General features: G+C 42.4%; 1 protein-coding gene across 1 annotated transcript in view; it reads left to right on the forward strand.

The window, feature by feature from the left end:
* Positions 1–16,356, forward strand: part of mgat4b (alpha-1,3-mannosyl-glycoprotein 4-beta-N-acetylglucosaminyltransferase B) — a 133,744-nt gene extending 117,388 nt beyond the window's left edge. The window contains exons 13-15 of the mRNA XM_041796865.1: positions 1,774–1,861; positions 10,153–10,265; positions 12,957–16,356. Of these exons, the coding sequence (XP_041652799.1) occupies positions 1,774–1,861; positions 10,153–10,265; positions 12,957–12,980 (225 nt within the window). The 3' untranslated portion in view covers positions 12,981–16,356. The remainder of the gene's footprint in view (positions 1–1,773; positions 1,862–10,152; positions 10,266–12,956) is intronic.
* Positions 16,357–24,736: the final 8,380 nt, after the last annotated feature.

Raw genomic sequence — 24,736 nt, forward strand, 5'->3', positions numbered from 1 at the left:
ACGTCTGCAGAGAAATGCATGCACCATATTCTTGCTAATACCTCAATTGGAATATTGTTTAGGCACTTTAAGCTTAAAAATGCTATCACCTCATATTTTGGAGTGTTTAAAATTATTAAACAAAGAAAGAACGGGTAATACAAAATTCATCAGAGCAATCCTAATAGGCTCTCAAAGGTACCCAAAAGGTTTTCTTTTCAGTTGAAAAAAAATTCTTCAGCTCATCTTTTAGACTGTTACAAGGTATTTTTGACCAAAAAAGTAAGGTCTTATGTTTGCACTGAATCAAACAGGCGCTCTGCAAGGTTTATGCAAATCTTAGTATGCAATTCTTGGCTCAACACCAGCAGGAAAGCAGGGAATGAAGTGTTGGTGGTTGACATCCAAAATGTGTTTTTGTGCTGTGTGTAAGCTTACAGAGAGTGCTGTGTGGTGTGGTGGCTCCACATCTGACCTTGGTGCAATAAATAATTGTATTTTTGGAGCCCTGTTGTGTGCAAGATGTCTTTCTGTCTTTTTTTCGGCTCAGCACCTGCCCACTTTGGTTTGGAGGTGCGTGTACACTTTTTTCCTACTTTTTTTTCCACATCTGAGCTTCCCAGGTGATTCTGGGGTGAGGCAGGGGAGCATCTTAGCCCCTCTGCTCTTCAGTACCTGGATAATGGGGCGGGTAACAGGGTCAGATGTCCAGATCAGTGATCTGGCTCTCATCTAAGCAACAGATACTGGTCTTATATACTCTTGTGAGGCCTGGATGCTGACTGATGGCCAGAGGCACCAGCTGGACTCCCTGTGATGACACCCTTCGGTGCGTGCTTTGGGCATCGCTGTTGGACCGTGTGTCTGAAGCTGACGTGCTCAGGAGCTGCAGGGTACAGGAGCGCTAGCTGTGCTTCTATGGACACCTGGCATGCTTTCCAGAGCCTGATCAGCTCACTGCATACTGGGTTACCAGGACCTGCTGGTGAGTTGGACCAGACTAGCAGATGGCCATTGTGGAGGGGTCATGTTTGGGGTATGGTCCTGGAGCAGAACCTGATGGCTATTAGGAGGCCAGAGCAGTCCAGGATCAAGGCTGGAGTCCAAGGTTTTTGGACACATTTGATATTTTGGTCGTACAAGTGCAGACGCTCCCACAGTAAGAGCAAAACCACAAACTAATTCCTGGATTTTGGAGCATTACTTCCTTTGTAAACTGTCACATAGCATCTTAAATCGTCCTGAAACCATTAGAAATCCTGTTTAATGAGTCTTTTCTATAATAAAGGAAATAAACAAGCAGGAAATCGACCTGCGGATGAATATTTGTTATGTTTTCACTGCTCGTTGTGTTTGCGAGATGATGTTTGAAATGGTGAGAATGAAACCAAAGATCTGACTTTAACCTGTGAGACTTTTCAAAGAAAACTTTCTTGACAGTTGTGTTGTCCGTCCTGACTTCACTGGTACAGTGTTAGCACATAACTCTTGGGCCGTGGTGAAGGGCATACATATCTATAATCTTAGGGTTTTATCAGTGAGAGAATCTGAATCAGTGCTGATCTCTGAAAGCTTTGTCCACCACTGAACCAGATCATCTTCTACTGTTCCTGCCTCGTTCCACCGCTGTGTTATAACAGCAGGAAAGAATGTTTGGACTTCCATAATCGAGCTTTTGTTGCTGCCTTTCAGGCTTGAATCATCCCATTGACCCGTTTATTTCATGTGATTAATGCCGCTGAAATAAACCACCATGACAGGGTTGTTAATGTGTGTTTGTGTGTTTTTATTCAGAATATTCAGGCGGAGAAAGAGGCCTTGACAGAAGGGAGGGAGAGAACGCCAAAATACCATCGGACAGAGGACGGATTCATCAGGATAGGTGAGTGATGACGTCATCGTCAGCTGATTGGGTGTCCTTATACAACCGGCTCTATGATAACCAATAAGGTTCAGATGGTTTGATGTTTCCTAACGAGCTTAACGAGCTGTGTGCTGACAGAGAGGAGAGTTATTCAGGACGACATTCCTCTGCTTTTGTTTGTCTGCTTCAATGAGGACACACAGATATCTGAACACTCATGAGCAGACCCGTCTAACTCCAGAGGTCTAGGGGACACCCCTTTGTTAACTTTAGAAAACAGGCTCATAAAGTTTGAAGGAGGAGGGATTTAGGTATGGCTATTCTTCAGCTCAGACATCAGCAGGAGCTCAGAGTAGAGACGCTGCTCCTTCATGCTAAAAGTCAGTCAGTCAGTCGGTCCAGGTGGTTTAAAATTCTGATCAGAATGATTCCTGGTCACTTTCACTTTGGAGGTTTCAGGGAGAGTCCAAGTGGGTGTAGACAGATGGATGGATGGATGGATGGATGGATGGATGGATGCATAAATGGATGGATGATGGATGAATGCATACATGGATGGATGGATGATGGATGGATGGATGGATGGATGGATGGAAGGATGGATGGATGGATGGATGCATGAATGGATGGATGATGGATGAATGCATACATGGATGGATGGATGATGGATGGATGGATGGATGGATGGATGGATGGATGGATGGATGGATAAATGGATGGATGGATGATGGATGGATGGATGGATTGATGGTTGGATGGTTGGTTGGTTGGTTGGATGCATGGATGACGTTCCCTTTCCCTCTCGTTGCTCCTGATGACTTTGCCTGAAGTAAACATTTACTAACTTTTATCCCAAGCCTTGAAAACAAATTTTGAACCGTAGTCCCTCTAAAACCACTTCAAACTCAGAGGAAGTCTCTTCACAGAAACATAAATCCCCTTAAAATGTCGTCACCTTTAAAAACTAACTGTTGTCCTTCCAGAGAGAGATGAACCGCTGAGACAGAGGGCCGGTCTGTGTGAACGGTTTATGGAGCATTTATGAGTCGAACCGCTGACGTAAAGTTCAGAGTTTTAGGAAAGTTCTCATTCTCTTTTATGGCCGGTACATAAGCAGTGAAATCAGTAGTGGTGTTTCATTCTGCTGTGGAGAATCAGAAATACAACGGTGATCTGTAAAAGTGTTAGAAGAGTAAAAACTCTTCAGGCTTTTAACCAGCATGTTTGAGCCTCCTTGACCTTAACAGTAAAAATCCATAAATCAGGAATAACTGTCATCAGACTCATGTATGAATAAAGGTTTAAAGAAATAAAAACACAGGACTACAGGAGAGAGAGAGATGAGGGCAGAGTTTGATCTGACATCATAAATTACCAGCAGCTCTTTATCCCCCTCATCAATTTTTCAGATGAGTCGGCCGATCGATCTGGCTGACTCTTCTTAACTCTATTAATTTCAGCGGGATGCCTCCGGATGTCCTGAGTCTGCAGAGGAACAAGCAACACTTCAGCGTCTGAGATCACTTTAGAAATTAGATCAACAGTATGAGGGGTCTGGGACTTAATAAGATGCTAGAGAGGAGGAGAAAGGGTTGTTTTTAAACTTCAGGTTTTCTTTATTCTAGTCAATTATTCCACAGTTACACAGACGTAAATCCTTCACCCCAAATACTGGACATGTTCTTGTATTTATGACACTGTAAAATGTAAATAAAAACAGATAAAAGGCTGTTAAAGTATAAACCCAGTTTATATCCACAATAGACCAGTTCAAGACCCAGACTCTTCTTCTGTGAAGCCATGCTGTTGTGATAAATGTGGTATAAATAGTCAAGGCCTTTCCCGACAGAGACGTTTTCTGGATGAACTGATATTTATCAAGCTCTACTTCCTGTTTTCTCCTCTATAATTTCGTTGGGCTTGAAGATCCAGTTTTATCTAAGCTTTCATGTCAAGCCAAAAGGATTTGATCATGTCAGATACATGAAAATAGCCACTAAATACACAGCCTTAGTCAATAAAAGTCCAAATTCAATCTGAACAAAGACATCCCTGCCTCCATGTCTGATTCTGTTTCATTTCCTCCATCTCCTGTCTCTGTTTCCTGTCTCTGAGAAAAGCAGATGAACTAAAGTGAATGGATATTGAACAAAAGCCATTATGCCTTCAATAATCAAAGATAATACTTGCTGATAAAACAATAACACAGCAGCAGGCGCTGCTCCTTGTTGGGATTACTCTGTCATCCACACCTGGAGGCATTGCCGATGGCGTGATAATCCCAGTAAATGAATCCTCTGAAGGATTACTGCAGAGAAACTGAAACTGATCTGAAACATGAGACGACGTGATTTCTGATGCAGACGGTCAAACAGAACCACGGGGAACAGTTAATGGACTCTGGGTAAATGTAATGGCTCTTTATAACCATTAACAACCGTGTAGGTCTGCACAAAATACCATAACCATCATAAAAATCCTTAATTACTCACCTCAAAGAACAAATGAATAAATAAATGATAAACCCAAGAACTGAGCCATTAGAAACCAATGATAGGTGCTCAGGTTTAGGACCAGAACTTCCACTGATGAATGGAGAACCTTAGATTTGGACATTTAGGAGATAGGGGGACTCAAAAAGTTAAACTGTGATGTTTCTGTGAGTATTATGATAACAGGCCAAGAGAATGACCCCTGATAAACCCAGAGAATGGCCCCTGATAAACCCACAGAATGGCCCCTGATAAACCCACAGAATGGCCCCTGATAAACCCAGAGAATGGCCCCTGAAAAACCCAGAGAATGGCCCCTGATAAACCCAGAGAATGGCCCCTGATAAACCCACAGAATGGCCCCTGATAAACCCAGAGAATGGCCCCTGAAAAACCCACAGAATGGCCCCTGAAAAACCCACAGAATGGCCCCTGAAAAACCCCCAGAATGGCCCCTGAAAAACCCCCAGAATGGTCCCTGATAAACCCACAGAATGGCCCCTGAAAAACCCACAGAATGGCCCCTGAAAAACCCCCAGAATGGCCCCTGATAAACCCAGAGAATGGCCCCCGAAAAACCCACAGAATGGACCCTGATAAACCCAGAGAATGGTCCCAGAAAAACCCAGAGAATGGCCCCTGATAAACCCAGAGAATGGCCCCTGATAAACCCAGAGAATGGCCCCTGATAAACCCACAGAATGGCCCCTGAAAAACCCCCAGAATGGCCCCTGAAAAACCCACAGAATGGTCCCTGATAAACCCAGAGAATGGCCCCTGATAAACCCACAGAATGGCCCCTGATAAACCCACAGAATGGTCCCCGAAAAACCCAGAGAATGGTCCCTGATAAACCCAGAGAATGGCCCCTGATAAACCCAGAGAATGGCCCCTGATAAACCCAGAGAATGGTCCCTGATAAACCCAGAGAATGGCCCCTGATAAACCCAGAGAAGGGCCCCCGATAAACCCAGAGAATGGACCCTGATAAACCCAGAGAATGGTCCCTGATAAACCCAGAGAGTGGCCCCTGATAAACCCAGAGAAGGGCCCCTGATAAACCCAGAGAATGGCCCCTGATAAACCCAGAGAAGGGCCCCCGATAAACCCAGAGAATGGCCCCTGATAAACCCAGAGAATGGTCCCTGATAAACCCACAGAATGGACCCTGATAAACCCAGAGAATGGACCCTGATAAACCCAGAGAATGGCCCCTGATAAACCCACAGAATGGCCCCTGATAAACCCAGAGAATGGCCCCTGATAAACCCAGAGAATGGCCCCTGATAAACCCAGAGAATGGCCCCTGATAAACCCAGAGAATGGCCCCTGATAAACCCAGAGAATGGCCCCTGATAAACCCAGAGAATGGACCCTGATAAACCCAGAGAATGGCCCCTGATAAACCCAGAGAATGGCCCCTGATAAACCCACAGAATGGCCCCTGAAAAACCCTGAGAATGGCCCCTGATAAACCCAGAGAATGGTCCCCGAAAAACCCAGAGAATGGTCCCCGAAAAACCCAGAGAATGGCCCCTGATAAACCCAGAGAATGGCCCCTGATAAACCCAGAGAATGGCCCCTGATAAACCCACAGAATGGCCCCTGATAAACCCAGAGAATGGCCCCTGATAAACCCACAGAATGGCCCCTGATAAACCCAGAGAATGGCCCCTGATAAACCCAGAGATTGGACCCTGATAAACCCTGAGAATGGCCCCTGAAAAACCCCCAGAATGGCCCATGAAAAACCCTGAGAATGGCCCCTGAAAAACCCTGAGAATGGCCCCTGAAAAACCCTGAGAATGGGCCCTGATAAACCCAGAGAATGGTCCCCGAAAAACCCAGAGAATGGCCCCTGATAAACCCAGAGAATGGCCCCTGATAAACCCAGAGAATGGCCCCTGATAAACCCACAGAATGGCCCCTGATAAACCCAGAGAATGGTCCCTGATAAACCCACAGAATGGCCCCTGATAAACCCAGAGGATGGCCCCTGATAAACCCAGAGAATGGCCCCTGATAAACCCTGAGAATGGCCCCTGAAAAACCCCCAGAATGGCCCATGAAAAACCCTGAGAATGGCCCCTGAAAAACCCTGAGAATGGCCCCTGAAAAACCCTGAGAATGGGCCCTGATAAACCCAGAGAATGGTCCCCGAAAAACCCAGAGAATGGCCCCTGAAAAACCCAGAGAATGGCCCCTGATAAACCCAGAGAATGGCCCCTGATAAACCCAGAGAATGGCCCCTGATAAACCCACAGAATGGCCCCTGATAAACCCAGAGAATGGTCCCTGATAAACCCACAGAATGGCCCCTGATAAACCCAGAGGATGGCCCCTGATAAACCCAGAGAATGGCCCCTGATAAACCCTGAGAATGGCCCCTGAAAAACCCCCAGAATGGCCCATGAAAAACCCTGAGAATGGCCCCTGATAAACCCAGAGAATGGCCCCTGAAAAACCCTGAGAATGGGCCCTGATTAACCCAGAGAATGGCCCCTGAAAAACCCAGAGAATGGCCCCTGATAAACCCAGAGAATGGCCCCTGAAAAACCCACAGAATGGCCCCTGATAAACCCAGAGAATGGCCCCTGATAAACCCAGAGAATGGACCCTGAGAAACACAATCAACATCAGGTTTTACTGTGATTCACTGGACTGAAGCAAGCCATACGGCTTTGTGGAAATTGACCAGTTTGACTCCGCCCCTCCAGCATTTAAATCCCTGTCTGCATCTTGTTTGGGCTTCTTTATACAGAAATCACTTCCCACCTTCATGCAGATAACAACCTATTGCTCATATCAGAGTTTGACTTGAAGATAGCTCATACCCTGATGTCCTAAGGTACCATAATAAGCATTGTAGAGCGTCTAGAAGTGTTTTCAGCAGATTTAAGTTTAAGTTCCTGTGAGAACTAATCAGCATGCCAGAAAGCAAGGAAGTTTCCAGAGTCTTCAAGCTAATGTTCAGGGGACATTTGGATGGTTTCAGAGGTCTTTGAGGAGGAGCAGCGTGTCCTTTATCAAACCCTGAGTTCATCCCAAGTTTGTAGCGTGAAAACCACATATCTCTAAAAACCTAAACTTTTTATGAACTCAGACAAACAGCCTGTTTTCAGCCTGGTGACAATGCATTTTACGACTAATCCAAGAGGGGATTAAATAGTATATCCTCAGTGTAGCTTAAGACGTAGGAGAATTTTCTCTACAGTGACAGCTAATCCTTCATTTTCTCACCAACATTCACAATGACAGACTCTTACAGATACATGCTTTACACAGCAGCAGGCCTTTTTAAATGAGGTATAAGAATACAAACAGGAGTTCCCAAAGAAACGTACAAATGCCTCAGATAAATGCAGCAGAGTAAATGTGTTCACCTTTCTAAGCATATGTTACAGTAAGGCCAACAGAATCAGCTGGAATAAACCCAGAGAATGGGACCGGATAAAACCAGAGAATGGGCTCCTGATAAACCCAGTAAAGGGGCCCCTGATATACCCAGAGAACGGCCACTGACAAGCCCAGAGAATGGCCCCTGATAAATCCAGAGAATGGCCCCTGATAAACCCAGACAATGGCCCCTGATAAACCCAGACAATGGCCCCTGATAAACCCAGAGAATGGCCCCTGATAAACCCAGAGAATGGCCCCTGATAAACCCAGACAATGGCCCCTGATAAACCCAGAGAATGGCCCCTGATAAACCCAGAGAATGGCCCCTGATAAACCCAGAGAATGGCCCCTGATAAACCCAGAGAATGGCCCCTGATAAACCCAGAGAATGGCCCCTGATAAAACCAGAGAATGGCCCCTGATAAACCCAGAGAATGGACCCTGATAAACCCAGAGAATGGCCCCTGATAAACCCAGAGAATGGACCCTGATAAACCCAGAGAATGGACCCTGATAAACCCAGAGAATGGCCCCTGATAAACCCACAGAATAGACCCTGATAAACCCAGACGGTGGCCCCTGATAACCCCAGAGTGTGGCCCCTGATATACCCAGAGAATGGACCCTGATAAACCCAGAGAATGGCCCCTGATAAACCCAGAGAATGGCCCCTGATAAACCCAGAGAATGGCCCCTGATAAATCCAGAGAATGGCCCCTGATAAACCCAGAGAATGGCCCCTGATAAACCCAGAGAATGGCCCCTGATAAACCCAGAGAATGGCCCCTGATAAACCCAGAGAATGGCCCCTGATAAACCCAGAGAATGGCCCCTGATAAATCCAGAGAATGGCCCCTGATAAACCCAGAGAATGGCCCCTGATAAACCCACAGAATGGCCCCTGATAAACCCAGAGAATGGACCCTGATAAACCCAGAGAATGGCCCCTGATAAATCCAGAGAATGGCCCCTGATAAATCCAGAGAATGGCCCCTGATAAACCCAGAGAATGGCCCCTGATAAATCCAGAGAATGGCCCCTGATAAATCCAGAGAATGGCCCCTGATAAATCCAGAGAATGGCCCCTGATAAACCCAGAGAATGGCCCCTGATAAACCCAGAGAATGGACCCTGATAAACCCAGAGAATGGCCCCTGATAAACCCAGAGAATGGCCCCTGATAAACCCAGAGAATGGCCCCTGATAAATCCAGAGAATGGCCCCTGATAAATCCAGAGAATGGCCCCTGATAAACCCAGAGAATGGCCCCTGATAAACCCAGAGAATGGACCCTGATAAACCCAGAGAATGGCCCCTGATAAACCCACAGAATGGCCCCTGATAAACCCAGAGAATGGCCCCTGATAAACCCAGAGAATGGCCCCTGATAAACCCAGAGAATGGCCCCTGATAAACCCAGAGAATGGACCCTGATAAACCCAGAGAATGGCCCCTGATAAACCCAGAGAATGGCCCCTGATAAACCCAGAGAATGGCCCCTGATAAACCAGAGAATGGCCCCTGATAAACCCAGAGAATGGCCCCTGATAAACCCAGAGAATGGCCCCTGATAAACCCACAGAATGGCCCCTGATAAACCCAGAGAATGGCCCCTGATAAACCCAGAGAATGGCCCCTGATAAACCCAGAGAATGGCCCCTGATAAACCCAGAGAATGGCCCCTGATAAACCCAGAGAATGGCCCCTGATAAACCCAGAGAATGGCCCCTGATAAACCCAGAGAATGGACCCTGATAAACCCAGAGAATGGCCCCTGATAAACCCACAGAATGGCCCCTGATAAACCCAGAGAATGGACCCTGATAAACCCAGAGAATGGCCCCTGATAAACCCACAGAATGGCCCCTGATAAACCCAGAGAATGGACCCTGATAAACCCAGAGAATGGCCCCTGATAAACCCACAGAATGGCCCCTGATAAACCCAGAGAATGGACCCTGATAAACCCAGAGAATGGACCTTAACAAACCCAGGTCCCTGGTTTTTGATTTATTGATGATATCCAGTCAAGTGTGTTGGATCAGTAGCATTGATCTTAGCATTCTGGCTAACCTAATCTTTTTTGGGGTTCTGATGTTGGAATTGTTTATTCATGTTTCTTTTAACACCTTTAAAACACATTTTTGACACATTTTTGCTACTCTTTTTGTCACTCAACAATTTTTCTGTTTGTCAGCCTTATTTTGCCACTTTTACTCTCCAGTCCTTACTTGCTAAGCTAGATCCTGATTTTTTCACCAGGCATGGTGCCTGAGTAGGGTACAGAACGTTTGTGTTCACATTTGATAACCAGACTTTGGGGTCAAGAGTACTTGATCCAGGTCCTTGTCTCTTATGTGAAACCAGAATAAACACTCCGAGATCTCTAACACTTCTTTAAACTTCTTTCTCTTCCAGGATCCTTCCAGAACGGGATCGCAGAGGGGGAGGTCGACCCAACATTTGGGCCGCTGGAGGCGATGCGTCTCACAGTGATAACGGACTCACCAGTCTGGGTGATCCTCAGCGAGGTAAGGGTGCCTGGTTGGTACTATGGAAGAATCCTTTTTGATAGGGATGCCTAATATTACAACTCTTGCAATGAAAAAAATGACATAAATAGGTGGAAAAAGTAGGGAAAATAGGTTAAAAAGTGGCAAAATGGGTTAAAAGGGGTCAAATATGGGTTGAAAATGGGCAGAGATAGTGGTGGGAGGGGATTTAAAAGTTTGGGAAAACGTTGAATAAGTGGTAAAAATGGGGAAAAGGTGGAAATGGTGGAAAAGTGTGAACAATGGGCAGAATTAGAGGTGAATTAGTGGGAATAAAAGGTTGCAAAAACTGGTGAAAAAGGGCAAATTCCGTAAAAAAATAAATAAAAAATAAAAGATAAAAATAAAAAAGGGCAAAAACTGTAGTGAAGGGGTTAAGAAATTGTAAACATGGGCTAAGTGGTAAAAAAAACAAACAAACAAACAAAAAAACGTGGCAAACATAAGTGATTTCAACACTAAAACTTCATGATAGCTGCAGACAATTATCAGCACCAAAATGAGACAAATGTTAGCCAGCACACATGACTGGATATTATCAATCAGTCAGAACTGGGAGGAAACGTTCTCCGGATTCATACAGTCTGCTGTCCCGTCTAAAGAATTGTTCTCTGTGTTACTTTAAGACCACAGAATCAGGGATAAAGCTGCAGGACTGTGAGGGTAAAATCTCAGAACATTCCCCCTCAGAGGAATGCATATCCCAGGTTTACTCTCCTGACGTCTGAGAGGATTTTCCATCGTGACAGCATGAACATTTCTGGAGCAAACTCTAAATATTTGAACGTCTTTATGACAGCAGAACATAAAACTTTCATCTCTGAGTATCTGGATCGCTATCAAACCTTCATAAAGGTTCTTCTGTGTTCTCACTGGTTCTCTTCTCCTCTTGTGATGTGAATGTGTTCTCATTGGTTCTTCTGTGTTCTCATTGGTTCTCTCCTCCCTCAGATCTCCATAAAGGTTCCTCTGTGTTCTCATTGGTTCTCTCCTCCCCTCAGATCTTTGTAAAGGTTCCTCTTTGTTCTACCTGGTTCTCTCTCCTCTTCCTCAGATCTTCATATAGGTTCCTCTGTGTTCTCGTTGGTTCTCTCCTCCCTCAGATCTTCATAAAGGTTCTTCTGTGTTCTCACTGGTTCTCTTCTCCTCTTTCTCTATTCATATAGGTTCTTCTGTGTTCTCATTGGTTCTCTCTTGCTCTTCCCCTAAGCTCTTCAAAAAGGTTCCTCTGTGTTCTCATTGGTTCTTTCTTCCTCTCAGATCTCCATAAAGGTTCCTCGGTGTTCTCTTTGGTTCTCTCCTCCCCTCAGATCTTTGTAAAGGTTCCTCTTTGTTCTCACTGGTTCTTTTTCCTCTTCCTCAGATCTTCATATAGGTTCCTCTGTGTTCTCATTGATTCTCTCCTCCCTCAGATCTCCATAAAGGTTCCTCTGTGTTCTCATTGGTTCTCTCTCCTCTTCCTCAGATCTTCATAAAGGTTCTTCTGTGTTCTCACTGGTTCTTTTTCCTCTTCCTCAGATCTTCATATAGGTTCCTCTGTGTTCTCATTGATTCTCTCCTCCCTCAGATCTTCATAAAGGTTCCTCTGTGTTCTCATTGGTTCTTTCATCCTCTCAGATCTTCATAAAGTTCATAAAGTTCCTCTTTGTTCTAACTGGTTCTCTTCTCCTCTTCCTCTATTCATATAGGTCCCTCTGTGTTCTCATTGGTTCTCTCCTCCCTCAGATCTTCATAAAGGTTCCTCTGTGTTCTCATTGGTTCTCTCCTCTTCCTCAGATCTTCATATAGGTTCCTCTGTGTTCTCATTGGTTCTTTCTTCCTCTCAGATCTTCATAAAGGTTCCTCTTTGTTCTAGCTGGTTCTCTCTCCTCTTCCTCAGATCCTCATATAGGTCCCTCTGTGTTCTCCTTGGTTCTCTCCTCTTCCTCAGATCTTCATAAAGGTTCCTCTGTGTTCTCACTGGTTCTCTTCTCCTCTTTCTCTATTCATATAGGTTCTTCTGTGTTCTCATCGGTTCTCTCTTGCTCTTCCCCTTAGCTCTTCAAAAAGGTTCCTCTGTGTTCTCATTGGTTCTTTCTTCCTCTCAGATCTTCATAAAGGTTCTTCTGTGTTCTTACTGGTTCTTTTTCCTCTTCCTCAGATCTCCATAAAGGTTCCTCTGTGTTCTCATTGGTTCTCTCTCCTCTTCCTCAGATCTCCATAAAGGTTCCTCTGTGTTCTCATTGGTTCTCTCTCCTCTTTCTCAGATCTCCATTAAGGTTCCTCTGTGTTCTCTTTGGTTCTCTCTCCTCTTTCTCAGATCTCCATTAAGGTTCCTCTGTGTTCTCATTGGTTCTCTCTCCTCTTCCTCAGATCTCCATAAAGGTTCCTCTGTGTTCTCATTGGTTCTCTCTCCTCTTCCTCAGATCTCCATTAAGGTTCCTCTGTGTTCTCATTGGTTCTCTCTCCTCTTCCTCAGATCTCCATAAAGGTTCCTCTGTGTTCTCATTGGTTCTCTCTCCTCTTTCTCAGATCTCCATAAAGGTTCCTCTGTGTTCTCATTGGTTCTCTCTCCTCTTCCTCAGATCTCCATAAAGGTTCCTCTGTGTTCTCATTGGTTCTCTCTCCTCTTCCTCAGATCTCCATAAAGGTTCCTCTGTGTTCTCATTGGTTCTCTCTCCTCTTCCTCAGATCTTCATAAAGAAAGCAGACTGAAGCCCCCCCGCCCCCAGTGATACCTCAGCTCTCCGAGCGTTCAGCCGAGCCGACCAGAGGCTCATCAGCTGCCGTCCAGCTCACCAGATTCCCACTGCGATGCCACAGCGCCGCCGTCTGGCTGGGCCTCATTACTGCAGGGCTGCAGAGACTGATCACAGACAGACTGTGCAGACAGACGCCGCCGTATTTAACCCTGAAGAGTCTGTATTTATGTGTACATACAGTAAGTCAATGTTGAAACACTGGTGATCGTCCAATCATCTCTTCTGATGATCAAACTGCTGCTTTGATAGACTCCAAGGCTTCTTTCTATCCGGACCTTTCTACCAGTGACCCCACAGTACGGCGTGTAGAACCGCACACGCTCATCATGAATGCCCTCTCAGCGTGTGACTGTGTGAGTGAGTGAGTGAGTGAGTGAGCGGGCGAGTGAGTGAGTGAGTGCAGACGCTGCTCGGGGCTCAGTTCTCCAATCAGAGAGCAGTTTGCCTTAAAGAAGAAGAAGAGCCCTTAAACACTGCAACATGTAGCGACTACAGCACCCACAATCCTTTGCTGCGACCTCGGACCTTCTCACATCTTTGTGGCTTGAAACTACTGAAGACAGCTGTTAATTTACTTTTGTAATGAAGTCTTTAAAGTTGATTTATTTGAGTTTACTGAGGCCTTTTCAATGACTGTTCTGTTTTATTCTGCAGTACGTCAGCATACTTCAACAGGGTCGTCACCATAGACCAGGATTTAAGACTAGAAATAATAACGATTAAATCCTTAATGATAACAAGGATTAAAGACTTTAATAGGATAATTAAGTAATGATGATATCTCTACCTGTTTGGATACCATGGCAAATAAAAAAGCCTACAGACACATTATTATGAGATCAGAGTCAGAACTCTGACTTTGATGTTCAGAATTCTGACTTTAAAACTCATAATTCTGACTTTGATCTTAAAAATTTGACTTGGATCTTAAAAATTTGACCTTGATCTCAGATTTCTGACTTTGATCACAGATTTCTGACTTTAATCTCAGAATTCTGAGAATAAAGTTTTGATGATTTTTTTTATTAATCTCTGAGGAAAAAAAGAATTATGACTTTTCTTTCATCAGAATTATGAGTTTATCATAGAATTACAACTTAATTCTAAGAATCTTGAAATGAAGTTGTGTCTAGTTTTCTATTTATTTCTATTTTTTCCTGCCCGACCCTTATCCTCTTCCGTAGACATTTCCTTGTTTCGATGATCAAAAATAACAGGCAACTCTTGAACAGTTTCTGTTGTGCACAAAAATGTTTGAAACATTTCAGTACCAAAACTTTTCCAATGTTTTTGTGCAGTTAAGACATTTTTGTGTTATCATACTATGCTTTTGTTATTGAAACCCATAAATCAGATCAACAGATTCTTTGAAATACTGAAATATTTAGGGTGAATTATATGAAATAAAATAAAGGAGGTTACACTGTAGGTGTTTAAACTATATCTTTATCCCATTTGAGGTGGTTGGGAGCTGCAGCTGTCTTTTAGCAAGACGTGGGGCACATGCTGAGCTGGTCACATAGAAGGCCAGAGAACCTGGAGAGAACCACAGCTAGCATGGGGAGAACAGAAAGGCCCTGTCTGACTAGGATGGAACTAGGAACTAGGATGGAACTAGGAAATAGGATGGAACTAGGAACCTTGATGAGAAGCAACAGCACTACATTCTGAGCTGAAACTTTATAATTAATAGCCAAGGGCTTCTAAATTTGTTGCCATGGTATCAAACTGGTATTGTTATTATTTGATTGTTGCTGGAATCATATCAAAGTTTAAAACTCTAATAATGTGACAGCCCTCCTCTGCAGTACTCTAAATACTCTACAGCTATCATATATACTCTAGAGCACTTCAAAGTACCAGGAAGTTCACCACAGTTTTCTAATTAACCATTAAAAACACTCTGATTAGCTTTAAAGCAGTGGTTCTCCTCTGGTCTGGCATAAGGACCCACCGCCAGCTTATTTCCACATACAGGGCTGTATTATTATATAAAAAAAGCACATTACAATCATACAATAAAATTACAGCGGCACTTTCTGACTTAAAGCTACAGATTAATGCAATTTAAGAGTTTAAAACAGCATAAAAGACAAAAGATGGATCAGTACCTCAAATTTCAGTGGATGTTCAAAAGGATGTAAGACAGAAGTATGAAGAACAGATCTGTAACGGCTCAAAAGTCATGGATTTTTACAAAGTCTGTCTGCACGGTGAATACCACAGCAGAGCATGCCCTTCCTGGTCTACTCTTCATCAGTTGAGTCTTTATCAATACTTTTATTGATACTTTTTTATTAACTATAACAAATTACAGAGAATATCCATCTTCATCTGTCTCAGACCTGGCAATAGAGTAAAAGCAAATCACTTGTGTTGTTTATTGGTGGCTATAAACCAGAGTTAAGGTGTCTTACCACCTCCTACTGGTCAGAGTGTAGATAAACTTCCCTGTAACTTCATGAACCATGCATCATCAGAAACACATCCACATGGAAGTGCATCACTTTTGCTACTGCTTTTCCCCATGCACACATCTGGGACCCAGTGGAAACTATGAGCCTTTTTTGGGTCCTGATCCACCAGTTGAGAACCACTGCTTTAAGGCTCTTTCATGTACTTTAGAGTGTTCTGATATCTGATGTATGCTAGAGCTCTGTTTCCACCAAGTGGTCTGGTTCAGGGCAGCTTGGTATGGTAGGAAATGATTTGCATTTTCATGATCAAAAGTTGGAAAAGGTTTGATAAATACCAATTTCTGTCATTTTACTTTTTTTGGTACCTTTTTGTCGTGGTACCAGGTGTATTCGTTGACCCTAAAAGACAGAGCTAGACTCTCGGCAGACAGCTGATTCACATTCTGTTGGAATAATGGGTAAACCCAAAACAAGCCTGAACTGGACAGCTTTTCTCCCTCATGTCGTCATAAACATACTTTTGAAATACTATTTAGCCAATACACCTTGCAACAACTCAAGTCTTGGTGATAACTAATAAAGGAGTATTTCATGGACAAGTCTGTTTGAACAACAGGAGCTGGCTACAGTTTGAGAGCTACAGTAGCTTCCTTTTTCCGTATTTGTTGTTTGATCAGGCAACAACCTCTTAGGTTGGAAATGAAGCTAAGGCTGAATTCTGCATTTTTCTGGACATGGATAACATGACTACAAGCCAGTTTGTATGCAGAAACAAGAATGAAATGTTGTATAAGCTTAAAAGGATGACATTATCTTCAAAGGCAGAGGATGGAATGTTTTGCAGGCAAAAAAGGATGATGTCATCTTCAAAGCCAGAAAACTAAATGTTTCATGGGCTTCAAAGGATGACATCATCTTCAAAGGTAGAGGATAGAATGTTTCACGGGCTTTAAAGGATGACATCATCTTCAAAGGCAGAGGATGGAATGTTTTATAGAGCAAAAAAGGATGATGTCATCTTCAAAGCCAGAAAACTAAATGTTTCATGGGCTTCAAAGGATGACATCATCTTCAAAGGTAGAGGATAGAATGTTTCACAGGCTTTAAAGGATGACATCATCTTCAAAGGCAGAGGACAGAATGTTTTATAGGCACAAAAGGATGACGCCATCTTTAAAGGCAGAGGATGGAATGTTTTATAGGCACAAAAGGATGATGTCATCTTTGAAGGCAGAGGATGGAATGTTTTATAGGCACAAAAGGATGACGTCATCTTTAAAGGCAGAGGATGGAATGTTTTATAGGCACAAAAGGATGACGTCATCTTTAAAGGCAGAGGATGGAATGTTTTATAGGCACAAAAGGATGATGTCATCTTTAAAGGCAGAGGATGGAATGTTTCGTAGGCACAAAAGGACGGTGTCATCAGGACAGAATGTTGGTTAAAAGATTTTGGGGGATTTTGGGGCTTTTCCTGCCTTTTCTGCCAAATAGGAGGCTTAAGTCATCATTAAGTTTTTGGAGTAGTGGGTTCACTGCTCCAAAAGTCACCAACAAAAGTTTGAAGGATTCGAGTTATGCATAGCTAGGGATGTGGCTGATCTGACAACAAACCAGCTTGATCTAGATTGATCTAAGGTTAGACAAAGGATGTGCTTTCAGTATGGTAGCAAACATGGACTGGATTCAAAAACTCTCTAAATAATAACTCAGGCTTTGTCCAATATTCTCAACAGTCTTTGTGTCAGTCAACATGAGAAAAGGCTGAATGATGCAGTGCAATGACAGAATCTGGAGTAAAAAACAGGATTCTCGGGCAAGGCAGAAACATCAGACATTCAAAAAAAATCAGGGTTTACTGAGCCAAATTATGCCAAACAAACTGCTTGGTGGAAATGGACCATAATTTACAGACAACTTGACATTTATGTAGTACTCCAGTGTACTTAAATGTACTTTAATGTACTCTACAGTACTCTAATGTACTCTACAGTACTCTAATGTACTGTACAGTACTCTAATGTACTCTACAGTACTCTAATGTACTGTACAGTACTCTAATGTACTGAACAGTACTCTAATGTACTGAACAGTACTCTAATGTACTGTACAGTACTCTTATGTACTCTCCAGTACTTTATTGTACTCTACAGTACTCTAATGTACTTTCCAGTACTTTATTGTATTTTACAGTACTCTAATGTACTCTACAGTACTCTAATGTACTGAACAGTACTCTTATGTACTCTCCAGTACTTTATAGTACTCTACAGTACTTAACAGTACTCTAATGTACTCTACAGTACTTTATTGTATTTTACAGTACTTTAATGTACTCTACAGTACTCTTATGTCATCTACAGTACTCTAATGTACTGTACAGTATTTTATTGTACTCTACAGTGCTCTAATGTACTCAGTACTCTAATGTACTGTACAGTACTTTATTGTATTTTACAGTACTCTAATGTACTGTACAGTACTCTTATGTCATCTACAGTGCTCTAATGTACTGTTCAGTATTTTATTGTACTCCACAGTACTCTTATGTACTCTATAGTACTTAAATGTACTTTTCAGTCCTCTAGTTTCCTCTGCTGTTCTCTGTAGAACTTTACTGTACTGTAGTTTCTCAGTCAGTGCAAAAAGGGATTCACATCTTTCTGTTTTCTTCCATCTTCAGTCTCTCATTCACGTTTGACACTTTAATAAATCTCATAAGTTCAGCTGGAAGTTTATTTTATTGTCTCTGTCTGTATTTTCACTGTCACTCTGTCTACATGCTGGTTTTTATTTCATGGCTGAGAAATTGACCATTAACCTTTCTATATGATTATTTATGCTGTTTTCTTTGGTACATTTCTTCATCTGCTCAACGATATATTCCAAAAAAAAAAATGGGACACTGTGTAAAAAGTAAATCAAAACAGAAAACACTGGTTGTCAAATCTCATAAGCCCATAATGTATTCACAATAGAACAGAAAAACCTATCAGATGTTGAAACTGAGACATTTTACCATCTCAGGAAAAATATTTGCTCATTTTGAATCTGATGGCAGCAGCACATCTCAAAAAAGTAGGGACAGGGCAACTAAAGGCTGGACAAGTTTGACAATCATTGCATTTTGTTTTTACTTACATTTTTCACAGTGGACCAACTTTTTTGGAATTGGGGTTGTTATTTCTGCGAGTATCACTTTGCTGTAGAATCCCTCTGTTGGCAGTCTAAGCAGATCCAGTCCTGAGTTTGAATTCAGCAATATTCACTAAAGGAAACAATCACGGGGATCCAAGAGCACAACATTCATTCATGTGTTCATTTATTAACCCATTCATCCTTCAGCACTCATCACAGCTTCTGTTTACCAGAGTTTAAGTGAACTTAGCGTCTCGAAGCTTCAGGAAGCATCACGTCTTTCTTTCTAAGATGCACTGGAATGCATTGCTATACTCTTGTGTCTGTCTTTTGTATCCTTTAGATAAACTATTTAAATGATCTTTAACTTCTATCGATCTGTGAATTGTAATAAAGACAGAGTTTAAATCAGCTGTTTTTGGTCTGGTTTTGTTTTGGATCATGATTAGAGATTTATTTTGGGGTCTGAAGATTACCGGGAGTGTCGTCAGGTTTCATCAGTCAGTGATGAAAGAGACCCATCAGATCAGAGAAGAGCTGTTAAAGTTGAATTTATTTCAATTTCATGCAGAAAAAATCAAAGAGAACATGAGGAGTCCCTTCAGGCTGATTTTGGTATTTTTAAACCTGGACTGTGGTTGTAGATATTTAATGATTGTTTTAACTCTGCAAACGGTTTCAGTGACTAAAGTATGCTGACTCTGAACCTGAATAACAAACTCAGTTTTTAAATGATTTTATTTATCAAGGGGAAAAAGCCATCCAAACCTACCTGGCCCTATGTGAAAAAGTCATCTCCTTCTTAAATCATGAACTAACTGTGGTTAACCATGTTTTCTGGAAAGCTGAGTTCAGTTTGACTGTTCAAACCCAGACCTGATTACTGCCAGACCTGTTGGATCCAGAAGCCCCTTAACTAGAACCTGTCTGACAAAGTGAGGTAGGCTAGAACAGGGGTTCTCAACTTTGGGGTCGGGACCCCATTTGGGGTCGCGAGACACTGAGAAGGGGTCTCCAGATGCCTTAAATAAGACTAAGAACATTTTTTAAATGACACTGTTTCCACTTACACCAATTTTACCAAATGTTTACTCGTTTGTTGCACTTTTTCCCACAAATTTTATCAATTTTAACCCATTTTTTGCCCATTTTAAACCCTTTACACCACTTTTTGTCTGCCTGTTTTTGCTACTTCTATACCCCAGTCTTGCCACTCTGCCAATTTTTGGCTCTGTTGACACATTATTGCCACTATTAACCCTTTTTACCATTTTTTAAGCCACATTTCACAATTTGTTATGCCCATTCTTGCCAGTTTCTGACTTTTTCTGCATCAGCTAACCCTTTTTATGCCAGTTTATATCAATTGTCATCCCATTTCACCAAATTTCCACCTATTTTTGCCACTTTAACCCATTTTTTGCCATTTTTTTTGCCACTTCTATCTAATTTTAGCTATTTCTAAACCATTTCTGCTACTTTTAAAATCCAATTTCACCACCTTTCCCACCATTTCTTGTCATTATTACCCATTTTAGCTATTTTCAGTGTATTTTAATTATTTTTTTCAACAAAAGGATTTAAATTTTTAAGAGGATTTCTTACTACATAAATGAATTGAAATTTGTTTCTTTGCTAAAAGTGTTTATTATTCAGGTTAAATATAAAATGCTACAGTTTAACTTTACATGGACCAGGATTTTGCTGGCCCCCAATTTGGCTGTGCCCCAGAAAGCTCTCACATCCGTCCCCGTCCCCCCAATTCTTGAACATGCATGACTGTGTTCAGCCACCTTCAGGTACAGTGGGGGTCCCCGGTCTCTGGCACCTTTATTTTTCGGGGTTGGGGGCTGAAAAAGTTGAGAACCCCTGGGCTAGAAGATCTCCAACAGATCATGGAGCCATCAGGTCAGACCAGTTTGCTGGTACCAGGGCCACTAAACCAGTTTCTGGTGGTTCTGGTTTCACTGTGGACAGGTGAAAATGAAATCAGGATCTCCATAGAGCTTCTCAGCAGATGGAAGCATGACGGGCTGTAAAATCTCCTGGTAGACTGCTGACAGCGAGGACTCTGGACCTGATAAAGACCAGTGTTAACCTTGCAAAGCAGATGGATTCGCCCGTTTCTGTTTTTCACTGGTGAATCCATCTCTCAAAAATCCCGTCTGAACCGTTTGGGCCCGGTTAGAAAGTGACAGGACCAATCAGTGACGAGGGGCAGCGCTTTCAGGCGCGGCGGAGTCGTGACGTAAACAAGCAGCAGCAAGAGGCCGGTGAAATTGTGGAGGAAGAGATTAGCGTGGATGCTGCTAAAGCACCAAGTTTAACAGAACTTGACGACATTTCTTCATTTAAAGAAGAACAAAGAACAGCAGTGAGTAGTTTACTTTTCAAAAACAACAGAAGTCGTGTACTGACATGTCTACAGTCTGAGTTTACTCCTCGGTAGCCGCTACGTCACATGTTTTGTTGCTCTGATTGGTCCGTAAAGATGTGACAGAACATTCATCCAATCACCCTCCAAGTTTTTTTTCAAAGGCTTTGCCCTTTTTCAAACACTGTCTATGAGTGGTTTTCCAGATCCATCTGGTGTGTCAGGTTAAACCAGTGGACCAACAGCAGCAGATGCCATGGAGTCCAAACCACCACTGACTGTGGAGACTGGAAACACTGGACCTCAAGACCTGAAGGATTCTGGGCTTCTCTGATCTTCCTCTAGACTCTGGGACCTGGATTTGAAAATGAAGTTCAAACTTTAGTTTCAGTGTAAACAGGACTTTGACCACTGAGACCACAGTACTTCACTTTTCCCTTCTGTAAGCTTTGAATGAATCTGCTCTGATAGCCTCTGAGACCAGGCCGGCCTTCAGCAGTGACCGTCTGAGACCTACCCTCCTCTAGAGGGTGTTAATGATTCTGGACCAGAGCCGTGTCAGTAGTTTTCCCCATGGTTGTGGTTGTGTGAACTGAACCAGAATGCTGGAATAAAGGCTCTGGAAACCTTTGTAAACTGGACTTTTCCACAATATTCTAATATTTAGAGATAATGGATGTTTTATTTTTCATGAGCTGTTGGCCCTAATCATCAAGATCAAAACAAAAAAGTCTCGAAATGTTTTATTTTGACATGAATCTAGAAAATGTCGTTAAACGCTGTGAAGTAAGTCTCGGGGAAAAAAAAACAACTTTTCCATGATATTTTGTTTAGGTTTTCCTGGATGTCCCTCTATATCTGCGTTGTCAAACTCAAGGCCCAGGGACCAAATCCGGCCCATGGTGCAGTTTTACCCGGCCCGCAGGTCTGAGGTCTGCAGATTTACTCCAGAATAGAAATCAGAATTGAACCTTGAAGATTGAAATATCCTTTGTTAAGTCAAAAAAATATAAAAAAAGTAAAGTGAAAAAATAAGAAGATAGAAAGAAAGGAATGGGGGAGATAAAGTCATTTGTGTTTTCATTTAATATTTTCAATTTGCATCTCAAAATTCTCACTTAAACTCAGAACTTTGACTTTTTATCTCATATTGTGAATTTTTAGATTCTAATTTTTAAATTTCAAGATCATGATTTTAAATTTAATCTCATATTTTGCCCTTTTAAACTTCTATCTTTGACTTTTAATCCTATATTTTGACTTTTTAAACTCACAATTTAGAATTTTATCTCATATTTTCACCTTTTAGATTCACAATCTTAAATTCTAAGTTATATCTCAACCTTTTAAACTCATAATTTTTACTTTCTATCTCATATATTTGCCTTTTGAAAACATATTATTGACTTTTGCTTTTGTGTTCTGACCTTTTTGACGTTTTATCTCAGATTTTGAGCCTTTAAAGTTAGCATTTTGACTTTTTTTAATTATTAAAACCATCTGTCATCAGTTTTTCTCCCCCTTAATGAACTATCCGTGAAAATAAGGTTGACAGTTGATGGTTAAATGTCGACCCCGTTGGGCCCTCTGGTTAGACCTAGATTCAGATTTCGGCCCCTGCTGAGGCTGAGTTTGACCCCCCTGTTCTAGACGGTGAGAAAACCCTCAGAGGATATGGGGGGTTGAGAAGCTTCATGCTTTATCATCACAGTGAATAAAAGGACAAACAGCCGGCTGTGTTTGCACTGAACTGACGGTCACATGTCGTCCACATGACACTCACAGCTCTGCTCACACGCTGAGGAATTACAGGAGTGTCTGAGCGGGCTGGAAAATTATTTCCTCTTCTAATTTAGTCTCATCTTTCAAAGTACCAGAGATAGAAACTTTGACGATTCTGGTGGAAATTAAACAGTATTAACACCTTTTAAAGGCCTGTGTCCAGTCCAGAAGAATGGGGATTTACAAAAAGTCAGCCTTTTATCAGTTTCTCCCTCATTTTCATACAGATATTTAAGTTTCTAGTCGAAGAGCTGCATCAGGAGGAGGAGCCGGTAGTTGTACTGAATATCCATGTTTCCTCTGTATATGACTAATAAAAGTGTTGCACCATAAACAGTACTTTTAATGTCCAGATCTTGGTCTAAAGGGGGCAGCAGGAGTTGACTGAAGTTCTTGGATGATGAATAAGACGTTGCTAAGACGTCAGTTCTTCAGACGGCCCTCAAGAATTTCTTCTGAATGAACTTCCTATTTGTTGTCCCCCTAATAGAGAAGTTAAAAATCAACCCTTAACCATAAAGACAAAGCAACTCTGACAGTCTTTGTGCAAAAGACAAAACAACTGAAAACAGTGGAAAAGAAATACTCTGCAAACATGAAACAGACCTGACATCAACATTCAGAAATCTGGTATGTTAGAATGAGACAAAACACATGCTTTGTTTTCACGGGTTAAAGATTCTCTACTATAATAAAGCTCTTCTCTTTGAAAACAGTTATGAGACAAATGTTTGTTATTCGTCAGTTATGAGTGGAAATGAAAGCGTGGGATTCAGTACAGAGCCTCTACACTCCCACTATAAATAAGCCAACCTCTTCTTGTTTTCATTGGCTGACTTTAAATAATGAAGGTAATTACCTCCACCATGGAGGTTACGTGATCGGCAGGGTTTGTTAGTTTGTTTGTTTGTTAGCAACATAACTCAAAAAGCCATGGATGGATTTTCATGAAATTTTCAGGAAATGTCAGAAATGGCATAAAGAAGAAATGATTAGATTTTGGGAGTGATCCGGATCATCATCTGGATCCAGGAATTTTTTAAAGGATTCTGTACTATTGGGAGATAGGGCTAATGGCGGAGGTCTGCGCTGTTACCACTTTACACCGGGAGATGGCGGACATGAGTAACCTCAAACCCAGCAGCATTTGTGGGTGTGTTTCTATTCAAAGTTTTGGAGTTTATAGTTTGAAAGACGCACGCCCGGTCGAGGAGACGAGTTGGAGCGTAACAGAGAGAACGACAGCGAATTGTAGCGAGAATACTCACAATGCTGGGAGGAATAGAGGAATATTCACCCTCTGCCATGACTTCCGGTCGTCTGGTGAGACCATGGGTGAGACTGTCAGTGCATCTGTTGGCACCAGCAGACAATGCTTCCACCGTGACCGTCTACATGTAGCGAAGCCAATGCTTTGCCTCACCGTGTTTCCACCCCACCAGGGAGAGAGTAGTCGGTGAATGCTGTGGTGGGGGGCACATGGGGACGGATCCAGGAATTTTTGAAAAGATTCTTCACTATTGGGAGTTAGGGCTAATGGCGGAGGTCTGCGCTCTCTGAGTGCTTTTGTAGTTTGTAAATGGTTTGCCTCCCTTTTCTCTGGGTGCCATTTTAGGTTGTCTTCATCTTTACAGGTCATTCTGCAAAAAAACGTCTCTCTTCATGCCAGTGAGTTTGCCATAATCCTGGGCCGACAAAAATTCATCCTAATTTTCCTCACTTTCTTTACCTTTGTCTCTATCTTGCCCTCTATCCCAGCGTTGCTTTCCTGCAGGGTCCCTAAGTATTTTCTTTATGTATTTTTTTATAAATTTCAGTCACTTTTGATTCTGTGATGACACTAATCATTAAGGGAAAAACAACAAAAAATAAAACAGACTTTTTATTCCAGGCTTCTCAAGCACGTCCCCCCACCCCCAGCCTACTGTGACACCCCCCCCACTAGCTACGCCCATGCTCAGCATTACTGTATCCTCAGTGGGGTCTCCTGAGCAGAGC

This window comes from Cheilinus undulatus, linkage group 10 (assembly GCF_018320785.1).
Source record: "Cheilinus undulatus linkage group 10, ASM1832078v1, whole genome shotgun sequence".
Taxonomy (NCBI): Eukaryota; Metazoa; Chordata; class Actinopteri; order Labriformes; family Labridae; genus Cheilinus; species Cheilinus undulatus.